The following is a 25,847-nucleotide window of genomic DNA, read 5'->3' on the forward strand; positions in this document are numbered from 1 at the left end:
CCCTCACCAAGATGATCACCCTCACCAAGATGATCACCCTGACCCTCACCAAGATGATCACCCTCACCAAGATGATCACCCTCACCCTCACCAAGATGATCACCCTCACCAAGATGATCACCCTGACCCTCACCAAGATGATCACCCTCACCAAGATGATCACCCTCACCCTCACCAAGATGATCACCCTCACCAAGATGATCACCCTCACCCTCACCAAGATGATCACCCTCACCCTCACCAAGATGATCACCCTCACCAAGATGATCACCCTCACCCTCACCAAGATGATCACCCTCACCCTCACCAAGATGATCACCCTCACCCTCACCAAGATGATCACCCTCACCCTCACCAAGATGATCACCCTCACCAAGATGATCACCCTGACCCTCACCAAGATGATCACCCTCACCAAGATGATCACCCTCACCCTCACCAAGATGATCACCCTCACCCTCACCAAGATGATCACCCTCACCAAGATGATCACCCTGACCCTCACCAAGATGATCACCCTCACCAAGATGATCACCCTCACCCTCACCAAGATGATCACCCTCACCAAGATGATCACCCTGACCCTCACCAAGATGATCACCCTCACCAAGATGATCACCCTCACCCTCACCAAGATGATCACCCTCACCCTCACCAAGATGATCACCCTCACCAAGATGATCACCCTGACCCTCTCCAAGATGATCACCCTCTCCAAGATGATCACCCTCACCCTCACCAAGATGATCACCCTAACCCTCACCAAGATGATCACCCTAACCCTCACCAAGATGATCACCCTAACCCTCACCAAGATGACAGGAAATAAATCTCCAAGCAGGGAACGAGAGAGGGGGACGGAGGGAAGAGGGGGAGAGGTGGGATGCCACTGAAGAGGTTGTTACTTGTCTTCATTTGGCAGAATGGTCTCTGTTTGTGTACATGTGGACTGTAGCCTGGCTGACAGGCGGTAGAAAAGGCTATTTCACAGCAGAAGGAACCTTCTCTCACACCTCAAGGATCAGGGCTGATCTGACCCCTGCTCGGTCATGTTCCCATCTTACACCGCCCACACACACACACACACACACACACACACTACCCACACACATACAAGATGAATACGCAACCTGCTAATGTTCCCACTGAGACACACACACACACACAGCATGCAGAGCCTCACACACACAGCATGCAGAGCCTCACACGTACAGTCATCCAGAGCCTCACACACACAGCATGCAGAGCCTCACACGTACAGTCATCCAGAGCCTCACACACACAGCATGCAGAGCCTCACACACACAGCATGCAGAGCCTCACACACACAGCATGCAGAGCCTCACACGTACAGTCATCCAGAGCCTCACACGTACAGTCATCCAGAGGCATTATGTTCTAATTCCATCTCTAAGCATATGAAGAAGGATGCATAGTGTGGTCATCGCACACACACAAACACCGAGAGTGGGAGATCTGAGTTTATGTAAATGATAAAATAATTCAGTTAAACTCCCATCACACCCCGCCCTGTCCTCTACATATAGACACTGGGTTTAATACAAGCTATTTTAATCAGGTCCTTTGCCAGTATTAATAAAGCCATTTTATTAAAGTGTTTGAGTTCCCACATTAATAAGTCATATTAAACCCTGTCGGTGCATGGGGACGCCACTCTGACAACACAAGGCTGCTCATGTGACTGGTGGCTTTACATCCTGGTCTCCACAGCATTCTGTCTCACACACATGCACACACACTGACTGGTTCTCATTGGTGATATTTCAACATTTTAACTTCCCAGATTCTATAAGGTATTGGGGGAAACGTGTCTAAAATGAGTATTATTGGCTGGATAATGTTGCTGGGTTTAGCGTACTGCCAGGTGAAAGTAAACAATTTTGAAATGTACATGTATACAGTCTGTCAACCTTTTCTCATCTAGGCAGCAGATACATCTCTACCGGTAACCCTAACCTCTACAGGATCTTAATTACCTGCCTCACGTCTTTGGCTTTGTGATTGCAGCCTCTCTCTCTTTGGGACATGACAAGAATTATTCCGAATTTAATGAGACTAATGTCTTTAGGAAGTGAATGTGGTTGCTGGGTTAAGTCAGGTGTTGTTAGGAGGGTGGGGCACCTGAGGGGATGTACAGTGACCTGGTGGTGCCATGGCAACAGGGCTTCTCTCTCTCTTATCACACCTGCAGGAAACTGAACACCTTGAATGTGACTGAAGCCAGCGCTGAGGCTGGGGCGGTCTGACTGGCACTGAAGCAACGTCAGTTCAGCAAACCCAGTTCAGAATGAACAAGCCTAACCTCACTCTAATGCATCAGAACTGGATCCTAAAGGAGCCTGTTAGATGTAAACAGTAATGTCTGAGGAATAGACCAGGAGATGGATGCTGTTTTCAACACAATGAGAACATGATCATCACTCAACAAGGGTCCCCCTTGATGTTTTAATGTAACTTCCTTTTCTGTTATGATAAATCAGACAATCTTGATATCAAAATTCTTTTAATCTACAAACTAAACCATTTATTCATGTTGTATCGTTATATTTTGAAGTATAAGCAATACATGGACATTTGAAATAGCTGAAAAGTTATAAACCACTTCACACCCATACGTCAATCTCAGGATGGACACCCATTACTTATGATTAGACTGATTATTAAGAGTGCGATTATTCAATATTATTAAACAAGGTTTCCTCTGTCCCTTTCACGAATCAGAGGTGGTGCCCCCAAGAACTACTATACTTCATTATGAATTAAGTATTGCTAATCTTAAACGTGCACACCCCGCTACAACACTCTCAAAAGGAAATGTGTGGTATATTTTGTGGTATATTGTTATGTATCACAAGGTTCCGGTTTAACACAAGTCATCTCCTCAAGAGTATACATGACTGGACATCTAGTTTGTTTAAGTTGGAGCGCAGTAACATCCAGCTGAACTCTGCTTGTCCACTCCAAGGGTAATTATAGCATCAGGGGTCACAGTTATTGTGCTCAGAGCACATGCTTCACCAGCCAATATGTCTTACCTCCTGCTGGAGGGAAAAAGCTGGGCTTTAACAACAAATTGAGGTAAATTAAATTAGAATTAAATCAATAGCAATTCACAGCTGTCCCAAGGTTAACAAACAACCTTTATTCCCGAAACATTCACACATAGAAAAATCTGTAAATATTGGTGTATTTACAGAGAGGGTAGTAAATATACATCACTGTCCAGAAAGGACATAAATCTATAATGCTGTCGGTTAGAGTGAGATTGTTGGGCTATTTCTAAAGCGCAATTCTCTTCCAATTAACTACCCAGCTATAACTTTGCTGCTATGACTCATTTTTCATTTCCAAATGTGAAATCCATTCTCTAAATCTTTTAGAGGATTGTTGCTTCTCTCATCCAAAGGACTATTCATTTTTTTTGTTCCATTTGGACGGGAGCCATGTTAGTTTGGCTCTTCTCTATGCCACACTGTAGTTCAGCTGAATGCAGGTCCTAGACGCGGTGTTTCTCTTCATTATAATGAAGATCAAGTCATATTTTATTCGAACTTAGGTCTCTGTCTTTCAATTCAGTTGTATCTAAACTAGTTTGTGTTTTCATTACTACCAAAAAGTAGGCCTACTAACTCACCGACAAACTTGATTATGGTGGTTTGTGTGTGTGGTTGGATGTTTTTTGTGTGTGGTTTGAATTCGGTGTGAAACCAACTCAACCTTCTGCTTAAAAAAATGATATGACTGGCGTCAGATTTGTGGGAGGTGAAAGTCTCTACTGGAAGGTGCAGCTTTAGGGTCACACCAGAAACCTTGTACCTGATATTTACCTCAGATCTTCTCCGTCACACATGCTAAAAATGTAGAACACATCTGACACCTCATCTTGCTCCCACAATCACAGAGATATTTTCATCTCAACCACTTCACACATGTTGTCTGCATGGGCTGTGGTGGCAACAGGATTCTAGCAGGGTTGATGTTCTGAAAATGCTGTGTTTACTTATCTTTGACATTATGATGTATCCAGGGAGGAAACTGAGGTATCTGTTGATTCGTTATGGATCTTAAAACAGGAAGCACTGCACATTTAACTGCCTCCGTCATACTCCTTGTCTAGCTATAAGCTCAAAATAGTGAGATGGAGAGGTAAGATTTCGCACCATGACCAATCAGCTCCCACAAAGACAGAGAGGAGAAAAGGGGGAGTATTCTCACAGGCGTTCAAATACGCCTCCACATCCCCCGGTCTGCAGTCTCTTGTTGATGACACATAGCTGCAGTCTCCTGTTGATGAGACGTATCTTCAGTCTCCTGTTGATAGGTGCGTTCGACATGGACTGACTTCATGCAGCGCTGCAGGCGGCTGACTTGAAACAATGAATTCTAGTTCGACTTTTTGCCCGTCTTGAGACGGCGCCGAGGCTAGGTCACTGTGACGTAGCCATCAAAGTACCGTGAGATCGATTCGAGAACTGCCGGCTGTGTAGCCGAGCACATTTTCTCAAGAGCAACGCAAACAGCGCTTGATTGGTCATAACTGACGTCAACGCAGCAAACCACATGAAGCTGGAATGTCCAACATCACAGAGTCGTTTTCAAGTCCTCCCCGACTGCAAGAGGCTACTCTCGCCGTTCATTTCATGCAGCCGCAGTCCATGTCGAATGCACCTGATGACACGTATCTGCAGTCTCCTGTTGATGACATGTATCTGCAGTCTCCTGTTGATGACACGTATCTGCAGTCTCCTGTTGATGACACATGTCTGCAGTGTCCTGTTGATGACACACTTAGCTGAGAAACAGTCCCAGCATGTCTCCAGTCGGTACTGAGCCTGGATATTCTTCCCATATCTCCTGCCGTGTTGAAGCGAGAGGTAAAGCTCCTAATTACCTTCTTATGCACTGCCAATCAGGTTTGGCATGTCCCAGCCCCCAGCTCACAACCCTGGAGTGTGTGTGTGTGCCTGGGGCCTAATCACTCCTGCCACAAGCAAAATGACACCCGGACTGTGAAATCAAATCTGATTGCACTCGGTAAATATCCACATTTCACGAGTACAGGGGAATAATCAAGATTTGTTTCAACTACGTGACCAGGGCCATTCCTGGCATGCTCATGCGTGTGATTTCAACATTACGGACCTACGCTTGCTGAATACCAAACACAGGCCCTGCCTTCCTCCTCAGTCCTTCTGCATGACTGAGGGCCCATCTTGAAGTGGCAGTTTTAATCACATTACCCCTGGCAGTGGTGGTGGATAACCTTCAGTGAGTTTATCCATTCTCCACATCTAGTATTTCCATCCACCTCTCCAACGTTTCAGAGTTTCACCCATGAGACAAATCTGACTGCCAAGCTTCCCACACAGTCCGTTCATTGGAAGAATATTAAAACATAAGAATATTAAAACATATGAAGGCCAGAGGAGTCCTAAGACCCCACGGGGGCCAGGAGGGGGTCACAGGGAGCTGCCTTGACTTCCATCTCTCACTTGTTTCCCTGTAATCTGCTGTTCTGCTGCTGGATGTCAGAAACATTTCTTCTCTCTTAGCGAAAACCCAAAGGGCATGCTACCTTAGCAACAGTTCCCTGCTGTACAGCCATATGACTGTATTCCTTTGATGAGACCAATCATAATGATATTAATTAATCAAATTTCATTACTCATTTCACAGTAGGAAGGCTGAACAGGTGGTGGAACACATCAGGGTGTTTCTAAGTTCTTCTGCTCTGGAGGGGAGAGCAGAAGAACAGCATGGGTGAATCTCCAAAAGGTTCCAACGCTTCAAAGTTGTATCTGGACCAGATCACAGCCCTAACCGCACTCCAAATATCAAGCACATGGATGAACATGAGCCGTCTTCCCAGCTAAACGCCTCCCAGACATCTCCTCCAGGAGCTTTGGGCCCCCATCCTCCTCCCATCACGCTGTCAGGCCAGCAGCCTGCTCCCACACTGCACGCCGGCAGAAAAGGCAGCACTCGTTAGTGATGGCGAGGTGGGGATGAGTCACAGACCCGGTCACGTGGGCTCTGCTGTGCCCTCCGCTACTCCACCACAGACCAGAACAAGGCTTCAGCTGCCAGTTGACATTTATAACCGAGCACTTTAAGACTTATGGCTCTCCTTAAGAAGATGTAAAAGAGCAAACGTGATCATGCAGCAGGTGGGGACAGGCAGAATGTTCCGGTGTCCTGACAGTTTTTGCTACCTTATCAGATTTAGCTACCGCCATGCAAGTATGCTGGGCAACCTTTACCTTTCTCACATTCTGTTGCAGCTCATCCCCCACCTGCAGCCGCATGGCCTCTTCAGGACAGCAGCGTTCACTTGCTCATTTACATCTCGTCATAAAACAAAAGCTAATGTAACTTTACTGTTTGTACACTGAACACCACTCTTTAAAGGTGGTTTAACAGTGCAGCCCACCAGACCAACCTGCTAAAAATAGAGCTTCATTATCCACTAGATCAAAACAAACTAATAAAAACACAAGTAAATATAGTGAGGAGGCACTGATCGAAACAGGAGAAGCTAAAATGCAAAATCCCCAAAAAGGTAATTTGGCGTGACTCTCCTTCCAGATGAATTTCTTGCGTCTCAAAGCTGCAGCCTGACGATGCTGTTTGACCCCAGCTAGGTCTGATGGAGTAACAAATGCAGCTACGCTTTGAAACAGATAGGGAAATACCCAAACTACACAGCCAAACAACACACCCATCTCATATGAGAGAGCGGCTGCTCTCAGCTCTCCCTCTCTGGATGTCTGAGGAGCATTGGTCCTGTGTGACTGGGCACTAGGACCCTGGGGGAAGGGTCCAGGAGGGGGCAGGCTTTTCATACCTGGGCACTAGGACCCTGGGGACCAGAAGAACAGCAAGTGTCACACTGACATGTTGGGGATGGTTTTCTGACATTTGATTCTCAGGCAGAGATGTGATGTGGGCCCTCTTGTGAAGCTTCACATCATTCCTCTGAGGAGCTTTACTGCAACAGGTCTTCAGTCTCCAGCATGTCATTATATTAGGTCTTGTTCATGGATCAAACTTGAGAGTTTTTGAGCCCTTTGTTTTGGTCAGATAAAAAACCTGGCATTTTTATTTGTGCAGATCAAATCCTTTCGGTTCAACATTTAAAGCAATCTGGAAACAATATCCAGACATTCATACTTCAATACAGGATTTTATTAAACTGCTATTGAAGATTCCTCAAAACACCTTGCGGGGAGAACAAATGTTTGGCAAATAAAAAGTAATCATGGATCCTTGAGGAAGCTGTCAAATGTTTTCTGTTCATGTTGATTATTCTGTGAAATTGCATGGAGGCCGTAGCCGTTCCCAACCTCTGTGGGATGAATCTGTTTAACATCTGACAGAGCTGCAGGAACATCTTTTACCTGGTTGCCTTGGTGATTTGCACTGCTCTACTCTGTATCTCACGGGTCTGTCTTCAGATCTCTGACTATGACACACACACATACACACACTACAAGTGCATACAAAGAAACACACACAGGTGTATGCTGTCAGATTATAATCCCTCACTCTCTCACTTTCTGTCTCTCACTCTCCCTCAGCACTCACTATGTCCCCAATCATCACGGACACGGATGTCCCTGTCACACTCCATCACATTGATCCTATTGACTCCACTCAGCAGACGGAGGCTGACAAAGCCAGGAACCCATCAGATTCATCCCTGGGTGGGAAGTGAAGCTGTGCAGTAGCTCCAGCAGTAGGATTAGCATGAGCATTATGAGTCCATCAGTAGAAACCAGTGCTATGAGCACTGCTAGGCTGTGAGTCGCTTACGATCACATCGTGACTATGGGGCGGCTGTAGCGTGGGGTACCACCCAGAGACTGGTGGCATGAAGGAGATTAAGCCATGGTTCAACAGTAAAGTGATTATTTATGGCCTAATTTAGCTTACTATTATGCTAGCAAATAATACTTATAGCGTTTCAGCTAATCACAGTGAAATAGTCCATGGTTGCTTCCACAAGGTGTGACAGGGAGCTGAAAAACCACAGGCCCTCTCCCAGATATAGCTGTTGGACTCAATACAAACAGATCTGTGTAAACAAAAATGTGTACATTTCCTTATGATACAGTTTTACTTCAGTATAATTAAGTTGCTTTTGGAAAACTCATTACATTGTGCATTGGGTTACAAACCCTAACACAACCCTAACCCAACCTTAACCATGACTGTGCAACCACGTCTGCATCCCCGATGTTCAGTATCCTTGCTGCTGAAGCAACTGGAGCTGAACTCACAGGATCCACATGCAGGAACCCAACAAGGAAGCCTCCTCCAGACTCATCAGCAGCTGCCAGGAAATAAAGATACACCGACAGGAAGTGAGGTCTTCCAGAGGTTCAACATCTACCAGGAGGCAAAGATACACTGACAGAAAGTGAGTTCATACTGAGGCAGGGCCAGAGCTCATGTTATTGACGTTGGCACTCTTTCTTGTTGATACGATCCCTACAAGGGTTGGACCCGCCCCAGGCTCAGACCAGATCAGCTTACCCTCTCAAACAAGCCATGTTTCACATCAACAACCGGACTTCTGATGAGTCAGATTTAAGCAGATATCGCTATCTTAGCGTGGTGGTGGTGGAGCATGTAGACATGAGATACATGTGTCATGATAAAAATATAGCAATAAAAATAAAAGCAGAAAGTAGAAAAAGATCCTCTTATGGTTCTCCCACCAACGTAGTTACTGTTGCCATACATCTCTCTGTTCAGAGAATGTGTTAATACTCTTAAGGATTCAGAGAATCTGCATACTGAATATTGAATGAGTTTTGCAAATGGAGAATATTTGTAAATGTGATGTTTTTAACATGGGATGGAAACATTTCCATCCCAGATGGACAACAGTTTATTTTATTCTATTCTCTATCTGTTTAAATTGTAACCTGGATTGCATGATGGTTAGATATTGTGAAAGAAATGTTGGGCCTATGTACAATTAATGTGTTTTAAAAGAAGTGTACAGTTGGTTAAGAAGTTTGATACAATGTATGTTGATTCAATTCCATTTGGCAGAGATGCCACCTGTAGTTTTTATGACACCTAAATAGGAGACGTGAAGTCTAGGAGACGGGAAGTCTGGGTTACCTGGGAGAGTTCTTGTCACCTGGGGGGAAGAGACAGTTGGTCTGAAGACAATGTGGATTCAACTGTATTGTTCTAAGGATTTAACCAATGATAGAAGAGATTTGGTATAGCAGCATGTCTGTAGGATGGACCAATGACTTTTGAGAACTGTCGCATCTATAAAATGGTCTGTTGAAGAATGTTCTTGGGGGTTCAGGGCCATCAGCTGGGTAGTGCTGGTGGGCTGGATTCTCCCGGTTCCATTCTAGAATGCTAGATGGAGCTGTATGGAATTGTCTTTGTGTTATTGTCTTATGTTTGTGTGTCGATGATGTTATGTTGATATTATGTTACGCCATACGTCAAATAAACATTAACCCTGTACTTCACCCGACTTCAGCTTAAACGATTGATTATCTCAAAAACTTCCACAACAGTTTCATTAAAGAGCCTAGGTCACTGCAGATCAAGAAGTTGCAGGTAAACATTCCCCCCTGCACACACTTTGGATAAAAGCTCCTGCTAAATGGATATATTATTATTATTATACACTAACCCTAACCCTCCTATCCTGTGGGCATTAGGGTCTACACCCTTCTGCAGGGGAAGTTTAATCACCCTTGAGCTGATCCAGCTTTATCTATGAGAGTAATGAGAGGAGAACACCATCTCTTTAACTGGTCGTTAGCATGCATTTTATTGTCCTGTTATGGCACAACTGCTCATTAATTGAAATGAGTATTTAACTTAATATTAGCTACATACATATGTTAATGAGGCTCCATCATGTCTGAACTGAAGACCTTTGCAACCTTCATGTGACTTTAGTCCTTATGGAAGGAAGTAGATATATTCCAAACCCCTTGTAACCCCTCAATCTCTTCCTACTGACCACTGTCCCCTCCCCCCTCAATTTCTCTCCCCCCCCCCTCCATCTCTCCCCCTCCCCCCTCAATTTCTCTCTCCCCCCCCCCTCCATCTCTCCCCCTCCCCCCTCAATTTCTCTCTCCCCCCCCCCTCCATCTCTCCCCCCCCCCTCCCCCCTCCATCTCTCCCCCCCCCCCATCTCCCCCCCCCCCTCCATCTCTCTCCCCTCCCCTCCATCTCTCTCCCCCCCTCCCCCCTCCATCTCTCCCCCCCCCCTCCATCTCTCCACCTCCCCCCTCCATCTCTCTCCCCCCCCATCTCTCTCCCCCCCCCCCTCCATCTCTCCCCCCCCTCCATCTCTCTCCCCCCCCCCCTCCATCTCTCCCCCCCCCCTCCATCTCTCTCTGCAGCCCTGGGCAGTATGGAGGGACTGTAGGGAGGGGGCAGTAACCCTTTCTCTGTTTACCTGTTATTAACATAGAACAATGATGAGGATGGCGGAGAAGAAGCTTTTACAATAACACTGATGTGATTTAGCTCGCAAACTCACTCACCGCAAGTCAAAGGACAAGATAAACATCAAATTAAATCAAGAACATAGATTGTCTATCTTTTCTATTAATTTTGGATAGCAGCATATTCATGTTTATCTACCCAACCTAAGCTGTGTGAGATTCCCTCGTAACAACATCAACTCTGATTCCTCTAAGCTCTGATGATCTTTGACTTTAGAATGAATAATCATTTTGCACTAAACACTTCCTCCTCCATCTCATCCAAGCCCAGACAGTGTACTGCCCTAACCCTGGGGGCTCTGGTTTCCTTGGCCCCTGAGCAGTTATCACAAGCAGATACATTTAAACATGATGTCTCCTGTCTAGACTCCCACTAATGGTTGATAATGACAATGTTTTTCCAATAGGAGGCCATCTGTTGCTCTGAGAGCTAAAGGTTGCCCCACACTGGCCCCAGGCTGCCATGGTGACGTGGCCCTGTAAGAGTTGTGTACCAGTGTTGTCAGAAGCCTCTGAACATGTTCACTGGTGTTTAGCAGCTGCTGTCGGCAGAGGAAACACAGACACCAGGCAGAACTGGGAGCTCTGATCCCCCGTTACTCAGCAGTAACTATGAAATGTAGTAACAACTGACTCAAAATGCTGTCATCGTGTTTAGCTGATCGCAGGTGCAGCATCTTCCCATGACACTTCATGTTCAACTCACTAAAAAGCAATTAAACAACATGAAACTAGAAAGAACAACAGACAGTGGAGTAGCGCTGAAATGAAAAGCAACAAGAGCGACCATTTTCCCTAACTTTCTCTGACTATGTATAGGAGGACGACAGCCTGGGAGCCCAGGACAATACATTGATGCTGTCAAATGCAGTGCCAGATTTCACCTTATAATTCAAGTCTAATTTTCAAGTGCAGAAATGTATTAAGGAATTCTTATAATTTTCTGTGGATTTATGTACTCCCATTATGTGCTTGATGGATACATTTAGAGTCCAATGATCAATCAGCCTTAATTATCCAGTCATTTCTATTTATTCTGACTATCCACGCATTGCGGTTGATTGATGAGAGTCTCTGCTGCCAGTGAGCTGTGCAGCTCTGATGTTATTTTTAACTCCTTCCTCCAAATGTAATTTTCACCTCATCGCAGGAGATCCGCAGTGTGCGGAACAACTGGAATGTTAATAGTTCACATAAACACTTTACCAGGGAAATCACAGTCTGCTCTCAGAAGCATTCTCTACCTGATGTAACCTGAAGGTGCATAAGCAACGTCCCTGCTTGCTGACTGGGAGAGGAAGTCTAAACAGGGACATGAGTCACAACATCGGAGATGACACGTACTGGCTCTGGTTCTGTTTCTTGTCACAGATCTCATGCTAAAACTGGTTCCCGAGTAGTTTTGCATCGCATTGGTAGGCTCTTCTCCACTTGCTTGTAGCGGATTAAGATAAACATCAGCCTGGCTGTCTGGATTCCCTGAGGCAACATGCCCCGCCCTGCCCCGCTGTGCCCTGGTCTGACAGCACAGAAAGCCTAGTGACGAGGCTCTGGAGGAGCATTCTTCTCCTATAGGGGGCTGTCTCCTATTGAAGGCTGTCTGAGGGCTGTCTCCTATTGAAAGCTGTTTCCTATAGAGGGCTGTCTCCTATAGGGGGCTGTCTCCTATTGAAGGCTGTCTGAGGGCTGTCTCCTATAGAGGGCTGTCTCCTATTGAAGGCTGTCTCCTATAGAGGGCTGTCTCCTATAGAGGGCTGTCTCCTATTGAAGGCTGTTTCCTATAGAGGGCTGTCTCCTATAGGGGGCTGTCTCCTATTGAAGGATGTCTGAGGGCTGTCTCCTATAGGGGGCTGTCTCCTATAGAGGGCTGTCTCCTATAGAGGGCTGTCTCCTATTGAAGGCTGTCTCCTATAGGGGGCTGTCTCCTATTGAAGGCTGTTTCCTATAGAGGGCTGTCTCCTATAGAGGACTGCCTCCTATTGAAGGCTGTTTCCTATAGAGGGCTGTCTCCTATAGGGGGCTGTCTCCTATTGAAGGCTGTTTCCTATAGAGGGCTGTCTCCTATAGAGGACTGCCTCCTATTAAAGGCTGTTTCCTATAGAGGGCTGTCTCCTATAGAGGGCTGTCTCCTATTGAAGGCTGTTTCCTATAGAGGGCTGTCTCCTATAGGGGGCTGTCTCCTATTGAAGGCTGTCTGAGGGCTGTCTCCTATAGAGGGCTGTCTCCTATAGGGGGCTGTCTCCTATTGAAGGCTGTCTGAGGGCTGTCTCCTATAGAGGGCTGTCTCCTATAGGGCGCTGTCTCCTTTGAAGGCTGTCTCCTATAGAGGGTTGTCTCCTATTGAAGGCTGTCTGAGGGCTGTCTCCTATAGAGGGCTGTCTCCTATTGAAGGCTGTCTCCTATAAAGGGCTGTCTCCTATAGGGGGCTGTCTCCTATTGAAGGCTGTCTGAGGGCTGTCTCCTACAGAGGGCCGTCTCCTATAGAGGGCTGTCTCCTATAGAGGGCTGTCTCCTATAGAAAGCTATATCCTATACTAGGCAGTATCCTATAGAGTACTGTCTGTAACCTATAGAAGGCTGTATCTCAGTTTCTGGTAGCTGAGAAGAGGTGTCGCATGACAAATACGGCAATGGCGACACAAAGAAGTCCAAGAGAGCGAGGTGGGCTATTTTAGAAGGAAATGACAGTTACTGGAGGAAGGAAAATCAAGCCACTATTTCTCGACCTCCCTGCAGACAAGCCTTCCCACTACACAGGTCCTCCACACAGCAAGCTCAACTCAACCAAATGCACTCTTGAGCGGCAATAATGAACACACCCATCTTGTCAACAACGACTTGCTTAACTTTCTGCTTGTTACTAGGTTATTACCTTTGGCAAAGGCTTTTTCCGGTGAACATGTGTAAAGGGTAACCTTGTGGACCATGCAGATTTATAGTCAGGGTAAGGATCTTCTCCATTCCTCCATGTGTCCTGCTGTGTATTGATCTATTCCTTACATGGCTGTAATGGAGGACACTAGTGCTAATGGTGGGTGATAAAGCAACTCCTAGACCTAATAAAATCACTTCATCTCACCACTGCATCAACTGTAGGACTGGGCGTTGGTGAGCACACAGAGGCTGCAGGAAGGCCTATGCAAGCAGGAGTTCTCAATTTTTATAGACAAACATAAATATGACAAGTTATTTTATAGTCCTCATTGTGAGGATGACAATGTGCAAAAGCGTTTTAGCTCAGAGAAAAACAAAAGCAAGTGTGTCTTGAGAGTGCTACACAGTGTGTGCTTTGACTCCAGTCTTAACTGGGCCTCCTTGGGCAGCAGGAAGAAGCTGGTTTCCATGTTTGTTTACCTTGTCCCTGGGGAGTCTTTGAAAAATGGCAGAGGAGAAAAATCTCATTAGCATTTATTATGTCACTCCTAACCTTTCACATTTCAACTAGTTTAACATGCAATTCTGCGCATGTGTTTCTCAGAGCAGTGAACTTCCGCTTACCTCACACCTCCGGGCTCCTTCCAGTGGAACACACTTGTACTCCTAACATCCCTCCACAACACATCTGCTTCCTGACCAGAGCTCAATAAGATCAGTTAACTGCAGAAGTCTGCACAAATATACTTAACAACTAATCGATGCTATATTGCACATGCTGTTCAACTAAATTCCAATTCCAAATAATACATTCATACATAAGTATTTGCCACTATTTAATTAAAGACAAAAAACACAGAATTTTTCTGAATGAGTCACTTGACCTTTGCCCTGCGCATTTTGATGAAATTGGTTGTACTGAACAGTAAACTCTGCATGTGTGTGGTCCTGTTTTGAAAGCTTATTAAGGAGCATTTGACAATATACATTGTTTGTTTTACAAGTCTTCACTTGCTACACCAAACTAAATAATTACAGCCCTGATGATGGGAGTCAAGTGGCTGAGCAGTTAGGGAATCGGGCTAGTAATCTGAAGGTTGCCAGTTCAATTCCTGGCCGAAAAATTACGTTGTGTCCTTGGGCAAGGCACTTCACCCTACTTGCCTCAGGAGGAATGTCCCCTTACTTACTGTAAGTCTCGCTGGATAAGAGCGTCTGCTAAATGAGAAAAACGTAAATGTAAAATGATAAGGAAGTTTTCATGCTAATCATGCAGATAGATGTGGCTGTATATGAATGTGGGAGATATGAAGGGTTTTAATGTGTTGATTACAATCAGTAGATCAGCTATTGCATTGTTATCCAGTCATATTTTCTTTGCTATTGATCATTCACATTTTGTATTCTAACTGTCTCTGCCTGCTTGTAATACTGAACATATATTGGCGGTATATTATCTTTGTTTCTGACAAACACTGTCTTCTGACGGGGATACCGCTGTGTTTGAACTGGTTGTTCTCATGTTGAGGTGTTTGTTAAACTCTCTCTCTAATCAGCTGGTTGTCTGGAACTCATAAACCCAGAACCTAAACTGTCACAATGTTCTAGTGGAGACAGACAGAACTTTCTTGCACAGTGTTCACATTTTGACTCTTAAACTGGATCAGAGTTTCGTTCAAAACCAATACCACAAAATCTGAATTCTAGCCGTGTAAAAACGTTTTTTTCTGACTGTAAATTGAAAGGATTCCACTCCTACAATGAAACAAAAGTTATTGTCATATGTTGGCAGAGGCAAAGCCCAACGATCAGGACATTTACAGTTTATCATCAGCTCTGTGTTGCAGAAATACCCATATGGGTTTCCATCCAGAGCCAGAAGCCCTCTGGCAGCACAGCCCACTAACTCGACAGATGGACAGAGACCAACAACAGCAGATCTGTCCAAAACACACTCTCCATGTTTGTGTCCCTGTCACAAAACCCAGAATATCTGTTTGTTCAAACAATACAAAATGAAGATTCAAAACTTCCCCAAACTTTAAGTATTTATAGAAAACACACTCATTCTGCCACAGATTGCTGCTCTGCCTCACACACTAGGAAGACATTTTGGGCAGGAGGCAGCCTCGTTTGCATTCATTTGCATATAATTAGCACATCAAACCTGGGGACTTGAAAGGGGGCCCTTGTCAAGATGCTTCGCATAATACTAATCTATCTCTCTCTTTGTCAGACCGTCTCCTGTTCTCTCTCTCAGTAAATGTCATGAAAGTTTGATGAAACGAACCATTATAAATGATAAACTTGTGTGTATGAAAGCATCAGGGTACTGTGGAGGATACAATTCGTACACCAACTCTTATATTCAAGCACGTTAAATACTCTACACTTACAGCCATTTGTGTTAAGCTCAAGAATAGTTCATAAAAATTGTATCAAGTGAATGTATGTTCTGGGTTTGCAAGCAATTTAAAGAAAATGGATATGTATATGTATTGACTTAGATGTGTGTGAGTGTGTGTAGTGACAGTGTGACGATGCTAATTTACTAGCTACAATAATGTTTGTTTAATTGTTTAATTTACTCAACTGAGCATATTAGGCAGACTGATGCAAATCTGATTAACTCACTGACTTGCATCAATTTGTGTTTATAAGGATCAATCAGACTTAGACTCTGGTGGGCCAACATCACCATAGTCATAATAACTGTGTTTCTTTCAATTGTATTTTCCAGAATGCAGGAATGAGCCATCAACAGAGCCAGATCTCCTGCTGCCTGGGACCATGGGACCATGGGACCATGGGTTTATGGGTCTGCCTGGGACCATGGGTCTGCCTGGGACCATGGGTCTGCCTGGGACCATGGGACCATGGGACCATGGGACTTCCTGGGACCATGGGACCATGGGTCTGCCTGGGACCCTGGGACCCTGGGACCATGGGTCTGCCTGGGACCATGGGACCATGGGACCATGGGTCTGCCTGGGACCATGGGTCTGCCTGGGACCATGGGACCATGGGACCATGGGACCATGGGGTTATGGGTCTGCCTGGGACCATGGGACCATGGGACCATGGGTCTGCCTGGGACCATGGGTCTGCCTGGGACCATGGGACCATGGGACCATGGGACCATGGGACCATGGGTCTGCCTGGGACCATGGGACCATGGGTCTGCCTGGGACCATGCGTCTGCCTGGGACCATGGGACCATGGGTATGGGGTTTATGGGTCTGCCTGGGACCATGGGACCATGGGTATGGGGTTTATGGGTCTGCCTGGGACCATGGGACCATGGGGTTATGGGGTTTATGGGGTTTATGGGGTTTATGGGGTTTGTGGGGTTTGTTGGGTTTGTTGTAATTGGTACAGGGAGTTCTGGTTACAGATAATGTCTGTCAAAAAGAAAGTGATGACATTTTCTAATAGTTCCATGCTTTCATGTTGTAGACACAAAGGGCACGAAGCTCTGCTGTCAAATATAACAATTTGCTATTTGAGAGACAGGATGAAGAGACAACCTCCAATTAGACATGACAGGTCCTGTCCATATTTCATCTGCCACAGAAGAGACAGAGAGAATGAGGGAGAGAGGAAGATGGAGAGAGAGGGAGAGAGAGAGAGGTAGATGGAGAGAGCAGTATCTGCAAGAGCAAAACAAACTCCCTCTCTCCCTACACAACCACTGAGAGCTGACTGTACCTCCACAACATGTAATCAATGTCATTCTCGCCACTACGTCTTTAGAAGCATCTGTAATTTGCCTTCACTGCCACTACACTATGGACTGATTTCTTAAAACCATGAAAAAGTTTAATCTTGTACTACTGTGTCTTCTCATTCAGATCTTCCAGTTGCCACAGCACAGGGTTTGGTCCAAGGCAAACCTTCAGCTGGGCTGAGCCCACTAGATGGGTGTCATTCTAGGTGTGAAAGTAAACTCCATTAAAACTACCAATCAGATAGAAAGACATGGAGGCATTTTAGTCAGGAGAGTCATTCTCAGTTCTGTAATGTCTGATCTCTACCAGGGCTACTTGAGTTTCAGGTTCAGGGTGGTAGTTTCTGGGGCTGCAGTGGTTTGAAGTGTTTCTGTCCAGGCCTGTGCAGGCCTGTGTGTTCATCCACACTGAGGTTAAGTTATACGTCCTGCTGCTCAGTCACATAGAGACCTCCCGAGCCACTCATTGTTCTCTTAATCTCTCATCCTCTCTCCATCTCTCTCTCCCTATATCTGTGTCTCCCTCCATCTCCCACTTCCTCCATCTCCCTCTTTCTCCATCTCTCTCTCCCTCCATCTCTCTCTCCCTCCATCCAGCCCTCAATTCACGGTTGTGAAGTTTCCCTCACTAGACCACACCTGGGTTGTTGGTGATTGGGTTTGACTGCTGTGCTGACGGAGAGCTGAGCTGAGCTAACTGTGTTTAATAGCATCTATCTTCTTTGATAATGTGACGTTTATTCCCAATCGCCCTCTTTGTTTGTGCAGTTTGCAATGATTAAGCGAGTCATGTCCTGGGGCTGACACGAGCTGGGAGGAAACACAGCCATTGTCTCTGCTGCTGTCCTTTACTTCACTCAATTCAATTCAAATTCAATTCCGGGAGTGTTCCATTCTGCTATCAGGGCTAAGGCTCCCGTCACAGAAACAAAACAAACTGCACCTATTAAAAGCAACACCTAGAAGAAAAACACAATAACAGTTCAGAAAAATAAGCAATCATGTTGGAGGCTTTTAGGATGAAATATCCCACTGTTTAGTACTGCTGTGTTACAGGTTTTCCCGCCTCCATGTTTCTCTCTCTCTGTCTGCTGTCATCCGCCTGCTATCCTAACCTTTGCTTCTCTTCCTCCTCTCCAGACACAGCATCATTCAAACCACAGAATATCTCTCCATCTCTCCTTCTCTTTATTTGTGTCTTCCTGCCTGTGCCTTTATGAAGGCCACTTATTCTGCAGGACACACAGACACACAGCATCCTCCAGCGTTTTGCACCATTTCTGATTTTAACAGCCCTCCACTTCAACCCCACCCATCCCAGCAGCCCCTGGCTTCCCTCTGTCAAACAGACCCTTCAAAAGCAGCACGCTTCAGAGTTCAGGCACGGATGTTTAATCACACTGCTCTTCACTTGGTGTCCACTGTGGACGAAGCCCACTCCAAGCAGCAGCAGGGACACAGACCAGATGTTCCTCCTTTACAGCAGCTGAGACTCCCAGGAGGGAGAGGGGAGGAGGAGGGAGGCTGCTAAAGCAGAGGGGCTGGAGGAGGGGTGAGGAGGAGGAGTGAGGCTGAAGGAGAGGAGAGACTGGAGGAGTGAGGCTGGAGGGGGAGAGGCTGGAGGAGAGGACAGGAGGGGGGAGGGGAGAATGAGGGGAGGGTATGAGGGGGGAGGAGAGGATAGGAGGGGGGAGGAGGGGATGAGAGGATAGGAGGAGAGCCAGCAGCAGGATTAGTGCAGCTTGTCAAGCTCTGACAGCAGTGACAGTTTAATCGTCAAACTGGAAACCCAAAGTAGGAAGAAGGATGTAGTGTTCATTAATATGATTCATTTTGTCCTTTCAGATCCTGTTAATAGTGCTGTCGGCCGCGACAGGTTTTACAGAGAAAGGCTGTGTGTGTACGTGTGTGTTAGGATCATTTCTCAAGTAATGTACAGAGTCGTCGGATTCAAAGAAAGTACAATGGTTTAATGCTTGCCAGCAAGGAGACAAAGTCTGATCGCAATACAAAGTTTGTCTGCTAGCTTGTTGTCCTAGCTTAACTATTTCAACAGACCCTCTCTTGACCGTCATTGGTTAACACAAAGGCATGCAAATGTCCCATGGCTCTTCTTCATTGGCCCTCTTTGCATAGACCTGGCGCACGTGTGCGTGTGTGTTTACGTATGTGCATGTTTATGACATCAACCCTGATTGAAACACAACAACAGAATCTCCGGTCCTGGGGATGTAAAAGCTCCTTCACATAAGTGTCAACAAATGGTCACCAGATCTTGCGACTCCACCTTGTCACAAAGTATCTCCTTGAAACAACCAAAAACCCCAACATCCTCTAGTCCTAACAAATGCTCACCCTCCCCCCAGGGTGATAGGAAAGCCTAGAGGTTAACTTAGGGGGCTCTGTTATCTGCTGACAAAGAATGCTAAGCATCTGTATTGTTCAGTATAAAACATCATATTCGTAATTTCTCCGACAGTGTGTAAGTGTGTGTGTGTAAGTGAAGTGTATTATGAATTTCTTTCTCTTTCATTTGTCTTTGCCAGTGTCATCTGTGGGGTCCTGGTCCTAAGATGCGTGTCAGCCCCTCAGCCTGACCATTCTGCTTATGAGAAAGGAAGAGAGTCACACCTCTTGATTGTTCTGGAATGACGAGGATCTGGCGACATACAGACCAGAGGTACAAGACTGTTTGATTTGCCTTGCTATAGAATGTCAACACTGCTCATGGTCATTACATTTGCATATTTACATTAATTATTTAAGCTTGAACGTATTAATTCTGTTAAATGGGGATTTATTTAATAATCATTTGTATAATTCATCATCCATACAAGCTTATGTAAAAGTACTAAAATAGGGAAATTTTCCTTCCCCTCTTCTCTTGTCCTCTTGTCCTCCGTTTCTCTTGTCCTCTCGTCCCCTCCCCTCCCCACCCCTCTCCTCTCCTCTCCTGTCCTCTCCTCTCTGTTGTCTCAGCCTCATAGGAGATGTTACCATGGTGATGGGAAGGAGAAATACCATGAGCTTCGTGGGGGTTGTAGTCCGCTCTAAATATCATAGGAGACAGAGAGCATTGCTAGAGCTCCACAGCCAGGTCAGAACTAGCCACTAAAACACTAGTGGGCATTTTGAGGTTATTTTAACAGACAATTCATGAAAGGGATATTCTTGCAGTACCAAACTACCACTTTAAACTACTTTATTACTGATATGGAACTGAAAACAACATAGCCGTCATTAAGCTTTTCATTACTGGCATCAGGGGGTCACAGCATGGTGTTTTTCTTCTCACAACAGCAGTTAATTCATTTATTAACGTAATCGATTGGCCAGCAAGTCAGATCACCTGGGGCGTCCAGCCTGAACCAGGTTTGTAGTTCTGCTCCTGGGAGGCACAGCATCTCTCTATATAGGCCCACCGCTCAGAGCTGCTCTGAAAAGGAGGCTGGACCCCAACCAGGTGTGTCTCCACTACAGGTAAACCAGTTGTGTCACCACCCTATAGGTCGCTTTGAGACTAGTTTCAACAGGTACAGAAGTAGACAAACTGAACGTGGTCATAAGATGATTACATAGCTCCATCTCCAGATGATTCAGACTGTTCCTTAGAAAGACCCTGCATGACTACCCAGCCTGATTCTCTTCACACAGGGCCAAACTCCTCCCAGGGCTGGTCTGCATGGTGTGTTAGTCAGCTTAATGTTCCTCTCAATCCAGTCCTTCAATCAAACTCAACCATGGATGCTAGGAAATGAGCTGGACCAGAATGTAATCCTTGTGAGAATCGTTGCTGATGTGGATTTAGGTCTTTAAACCATATTAGCATGTTTATTTTGGGCCTTGATTAGCATTGGCTAACATGAGGGTGGAAAGGAGGGGGCGGCCATGTATCATTAGCACAGTTACTGTTGCAGAGACATAATGTAACTTTCAGCAAGTCAAACTCTGGGCTCTTTAAACCAGACTGATTTAAAAACAGCAAAAATGAATTTGATTAAATTTGGCCACAGGAGAGTATCTACTTTACGGTTCTTTGATAAGACATCTAAACTCATGATCACGTCCACACATGCATGCCATGGGCCAGTTCCTGAACTACTTCAGTAACTGAACCTGATGACTCCAAGAAGCCACATTCAACATCTTCAAACCACAAACACTAAATTACCGTCACCACCACCACCACCACCACGCACCACACCAAGGGTTTAAAACAGGATTCAAACATTCTTCTGATGTACCATGAAACAACCTCCCGATAAAGATTTCCACCAAACCTGTTATCATCCCTTCAGTGATGCAGTCAGAGCCCCAGGTTATCTTGCCTGGGTCCCTCCTCGCAAGCAGGCTGCTAATTATACCCCTGAGTATGGCTGCAGAGGATCTGATGCTGCAGCAGCTAAAGTAGGACATTCTGACGAAGCACACCAGAGGAGAGCTGGTGGAGGGACCCCCCCCCCTCCCTGTTAGAGGAGAGCTGGTGGAGGGACCCCCCTCCCTGTTAGAGGAGAGCTGGTGGAGGGACCCCCCCCCCTCCCTGTTAGAGGAGAGCTGGTGGAGGGACCCCCCTCCCTGTTAGAGAAGAGCTGGTGGAGGGACCCCCCTCCCTGTTAGAGGAGAGCTGGTGGAGGGACCCCCCCCCCCTCCCTGTTAGAGGAGAGCTGGTGGAGGGACCCCCCCCTCCCTGTTAGAGGAGAGCTGGTGGAGGGACCCCCTCCCTCCCTGTTAGAGGAGAGCTGGTGGAGGGACCCCCCCCCTCCCTCCCTGTTAGAGGAGAGCTGGTGGAGGGACCCCCCCTCCCTGTTAGAGGAGAGCTGGTGGAGGGACCCCCCCCTCCCTCCCTGTTAGAGGAGAGCTGGTGGAGGGACCCCCCCCTCCCTGTTAGAGGAGAGCTGGTGGAGGGACCCCCCCTCCCTGTTAGAGGAGAGCTGGTGGAGAGTCCCCCCCTCCCTGTTAGAGGAGAGCTGGTGGAGGGACCCCCCTCCCTGTTAGAGGAGAGCTGGTGGAGGGACCCCCCCCCTCCCTGTTAGAGGAGAGCTGGTGGAGGGACCCCCTCCCTGTTAGAGGACAGCTGGTGGAGGGACCCCCCCCCCTCCCTGTTAGAGGAGAGCTGGTGGAGGGACCCCCCCCTCCCTGTTAGAGGAGAGCTGGTGGAGGGACCCCCTCCCTGGTAGAGGAGAGCTGGTGGAGGGACCCCCCCCCCTCCCTGTTAGAGGAGAGCTGGTGGAGGGACCCCCTCCCTCCCTGTTAGAGGAGAGCTGGTGGAGGGACCCCCCCTCCCTGTTAGAGGAGAGCTGGTGGAGGGACCCCCTCCCTCCCTGTTAGAGGAGAACTGGTGGAGGGACCCCCCTCCCTGGTAGAGGAGAGCTGGTGGAGGGACCCCCCTCCCTGTTAGAGGAGAGCTGGTGGAGAGTCCCCCCCGCTCCCTGTTAGAGGAGAGCTGGTGGAGAGTCCCCCCCCCTCCCTGTTAGAGGAGAGCTGGTGGAGAGTCCCCCTCAGATGGGAGGACAAACCTGTGTTTTATGGAAGAGTCTCTGAACCTGTCTGTCTGCACCTGTCTGTCTGCACCTGTCTGTCTGCACCTCTGAAGCAGTTTTAATGAGCTGTCAGTGATCAAAGTGATAAGATCAACCTGTGCTTCTTGGAATTGCTGAAATGTCTCTGTGCTGGAGCTGACTAACTCTCACACTCTTCTCTGAAGAAACCTGCACACATGATCACTTATTACACATTGACACACACACACAGACACACACTCACCTGCAGTGTCTGTGCACCCCTGCCACGGTCTGGATGATGGAACACTCTCCCTCGTTCAGACAGAAAGCCAGGTCCTTATCCTCCAGGCAGGGCTGGAAGACCTCAGAGCGCAGACTGGGGGACGTAGGGGCCACTGGAGTGAGAGAGGGGGAGGAGAGAGAGGGAGGGACAGAGGAGGGAGGAGGAGAGGAGGGAGGGAGGGGGAGAGGAGGGAGGGAGGGAGGGAGGGAGGGAGGGAGGGAGGGAGGGAGGGAGGGAGGGAGGGAGGGAGGGAGGGAGGGAGGGAGGGAGGGAGGGAGGGAGGGAGGGAGGGAGGGGGGGGGGCAGAGGAGGGAGGGAGTGGCAGAGGATGTAGGGACAGAGGAGGAAGGGAGGAGGTAGGGGGAGAAGATGGAGGGAAGGAGGGAGATAGAGAGTTGAGTCAAGCTGTAAACATCATTGAAATTCTGTACCATGAAACCAAAGTAACATTTGGCAACACACCATAAATATTTGGGTTCTCGGTATAGGTCTTGCTATGTAGTTACACATTAGTGAACGTTATCTGATTCGGCATTTGTCAATCCCCTCAGGATCTCCTGACAAGATAGCACACTCTCTGGACCCTGCACCAGCGCTTCTCCCTGGACTGGAGAACACCATGCTACAGACCTACTACTATTTATATCACCAGAACCATTCACTCACTATATCCAGGGCTCTCAAGTCTCACCCATTTACCGTGAGACTCACATTTCAGCCATAACTCTCTCATCACATGAAGTACTGCTCTCATTAGAAAAACGAGCATTTCATGTGTACTATTGCCGAGGAAGAAATTGAGATATTTTTTATATTATAATACTGAGGAGACCCTGGAGTCTGTCTGCATCTGTGAGCAGGCCTCACTGTCACCAGCCACTGTCATTATCTCGGCTTCAGATGACACTGGACTACGTAACCTGAATTATTAATTCAACACACTCCCAAGACGGGCTGTTCAAAAGGTTATCTATTTCAAGATGCAACTTCAAGAATAGAAAATAGAACTCAAGTCTCCAAGCAGCAGAAACGTCCACGGCAGTAACAGTGTGGTGAAGCCAGGTCCACCCAGGATCTGCAGGTGGCTGTGTAGACCTGCTGTTGTGGTCAGGCAGCCTTTAAGCCTCCCGATTGGTCTGGTCATACGGTTTACAGGCAGCAGCAAACATCTACCATGCTGATGGATATTAACATCCATAATAAATGGATGACCCATGTTCCTCTGGAGAGGGAAAGCGTTTAATGTATTAATGAAGACAGAGATGAATGCTCTCGCTTGTGGAAAAGCTCAGTCTCATTCTCTGTCCAATCTTGGGACAAGTTTATTAATTCCTAAAATGGCATGCCTCAGGGAACCCCCTCTACATAGCTCACCTAATTCTAGCCCTGTGGCTAAAGTCACTATTGACAGGTTATTCAAACAGAGCAGAAAATGAATGCTTGTTGGGACCAACCCCAAGCATTTAGCCTAATTAACTGTGCAAGATGGTAATGATTTTCCTCTGACTTCAAGTGGTTTTTCCACTTCAGTTATCTCATGCGACAAATTCCTGACACCCCAACCACATTCCACACACACACGCCACTGACCACACACACACACACACACATACACACACACACACACACACTCTTTCCCCCACACACACAAGCATACAATCTGTGAATCAGGAATGTGAATGGTGAAACCCAGCTGAATCTTAAAGAAATACTGGATGTGAGATTTTAGCTGTCCTTTGCCTGTCATTGTTGCACAACATCATCTCCCTTCCGAAGACCTCACACTGTCCAAAGCAGCACTGGGATATTTAGTCTCTTTCCAGCTTCAATATAGCATGTTAGTCATCATTTATAGTCATCATTAAAGAGCAAACACTCTCACAAGGGCTTTCAGAGCTTTGTAGCAGCTCCACCAGCAAAATCCTCTCAATTCAACTGCTCAGTGAGTCGTAAAAACAATGTTTGATTCATTCAACATCTACAAACTATGAACATATTGCTTTCCCTTCCTTGATGCACAGGGTCATGAGTTCCCCCCTCATCTTCACGTCATGAACAGACGACACCGAAACAGTTCATGCTCCATCTTGGCAAACCAAATCATTGAACAAACACACACACACACACCCCTACACACACCTGTATCATCACACTATAGTCCTATGAGAACAACTATGTCACCAAGGTAAATGAATAACTCCATTATCTGTATTTAAATGAAAGTATTCATAAGTCTGCATCTAAATAATACCCTTCCCCTCAGATAATGGGCCGCACATTACAGGAGCAGCCCAGAACCAAGACCTGAGGTGTTGATGTGTGAATTCTGCAACGCTTTTATCTTTGCCGTAACAAAAGCCTGACTGCTTGAGTCCCCAGCAGGCTGCTCGATTAGCCACAAACAGCTAGCAGAAATGACAGCTACAGAAAGACAATCCGCCTTTCTAATTCTCAGGATAACTTTCGAGGAATGTATTGGCATGGAGGTATTGTGATAGGTCCAGCCCTGTGAGATCAAAGCCTCCCAGAACAAAACGGTATGCTCAGGCTTCCTGCTGGTGTTAGGGTTAATACTAACCTTAACAGCAGGGTTAGGGTTAGTACTAGAGATTACACCTCTGATGAAAGGACACAACCTGATCAGATGTGACTGTATTCCAGATAAATCAGAACTGTACGTTAATACAGCTGCCTGGAGAATACAAGAAATCCTAGCACTGTGAGAGAACCCTAACCCTAACCCTCTTATAATGACCAGGTTCAGATAAGAAGCATCGCACAAGAAGGAAAATATCACTATATTACTGAACATCTACAGGAAAATTGGAGGAAGGAGACCTAGACTGCATCTTCCAATGGTTCAGATAATTATTACATAATAATTATTGTTTTTAGTCACAGACTAAAAACTACCATTTCATCTCAGTTATGTTAGGCCAAAAAGCAGG

General features: G+C 46.5%; 1 protein-coding gene across 1 annotated transcript in view; it reads right to left on the reverse strand.

The window, feature by feature from the left end:
• The window catches only part of nrg3b (neuregulin 3b), a 46,324-nt gene extending 22,539 nt beyond the window's left edge, over positions 1-23,785 (reverse strand). The window contains exons 1-2 of the mRNA XM_084670405.1: positions 23,773-23,785; positions 22,879-23,011 (exon numbers count right to left, since the gene is read on the reverse strand). Coding sequence (XP_084526531.1) covers positions 22,879-23,011; positions 23,773-23,785 — 146 coding nt within the window. The remainder of the gene's footprint in view (positions 1-22,878; positions 23,012-23,772) is intronic.
• Between the last annotated feature and the right edge of the window lie 2,062 nt (positions 23,786-25,847).

This window comes from Hypomesus nipponensis, chromosome 13 (assembly GCF_054491055.1).
Source record: "Hypomesus nipponensis isolate SF chromosome 13, ASM5449105v1, whole genome shotgun sequence".
NCBI classification, from domain to species: domain Eukaryota; kingdom Metazoa; phylum Chordata; class Actinopteri; order Osmeriformes; family Osmeridae; genus Hypomesus; species Hypomesus nipponensis.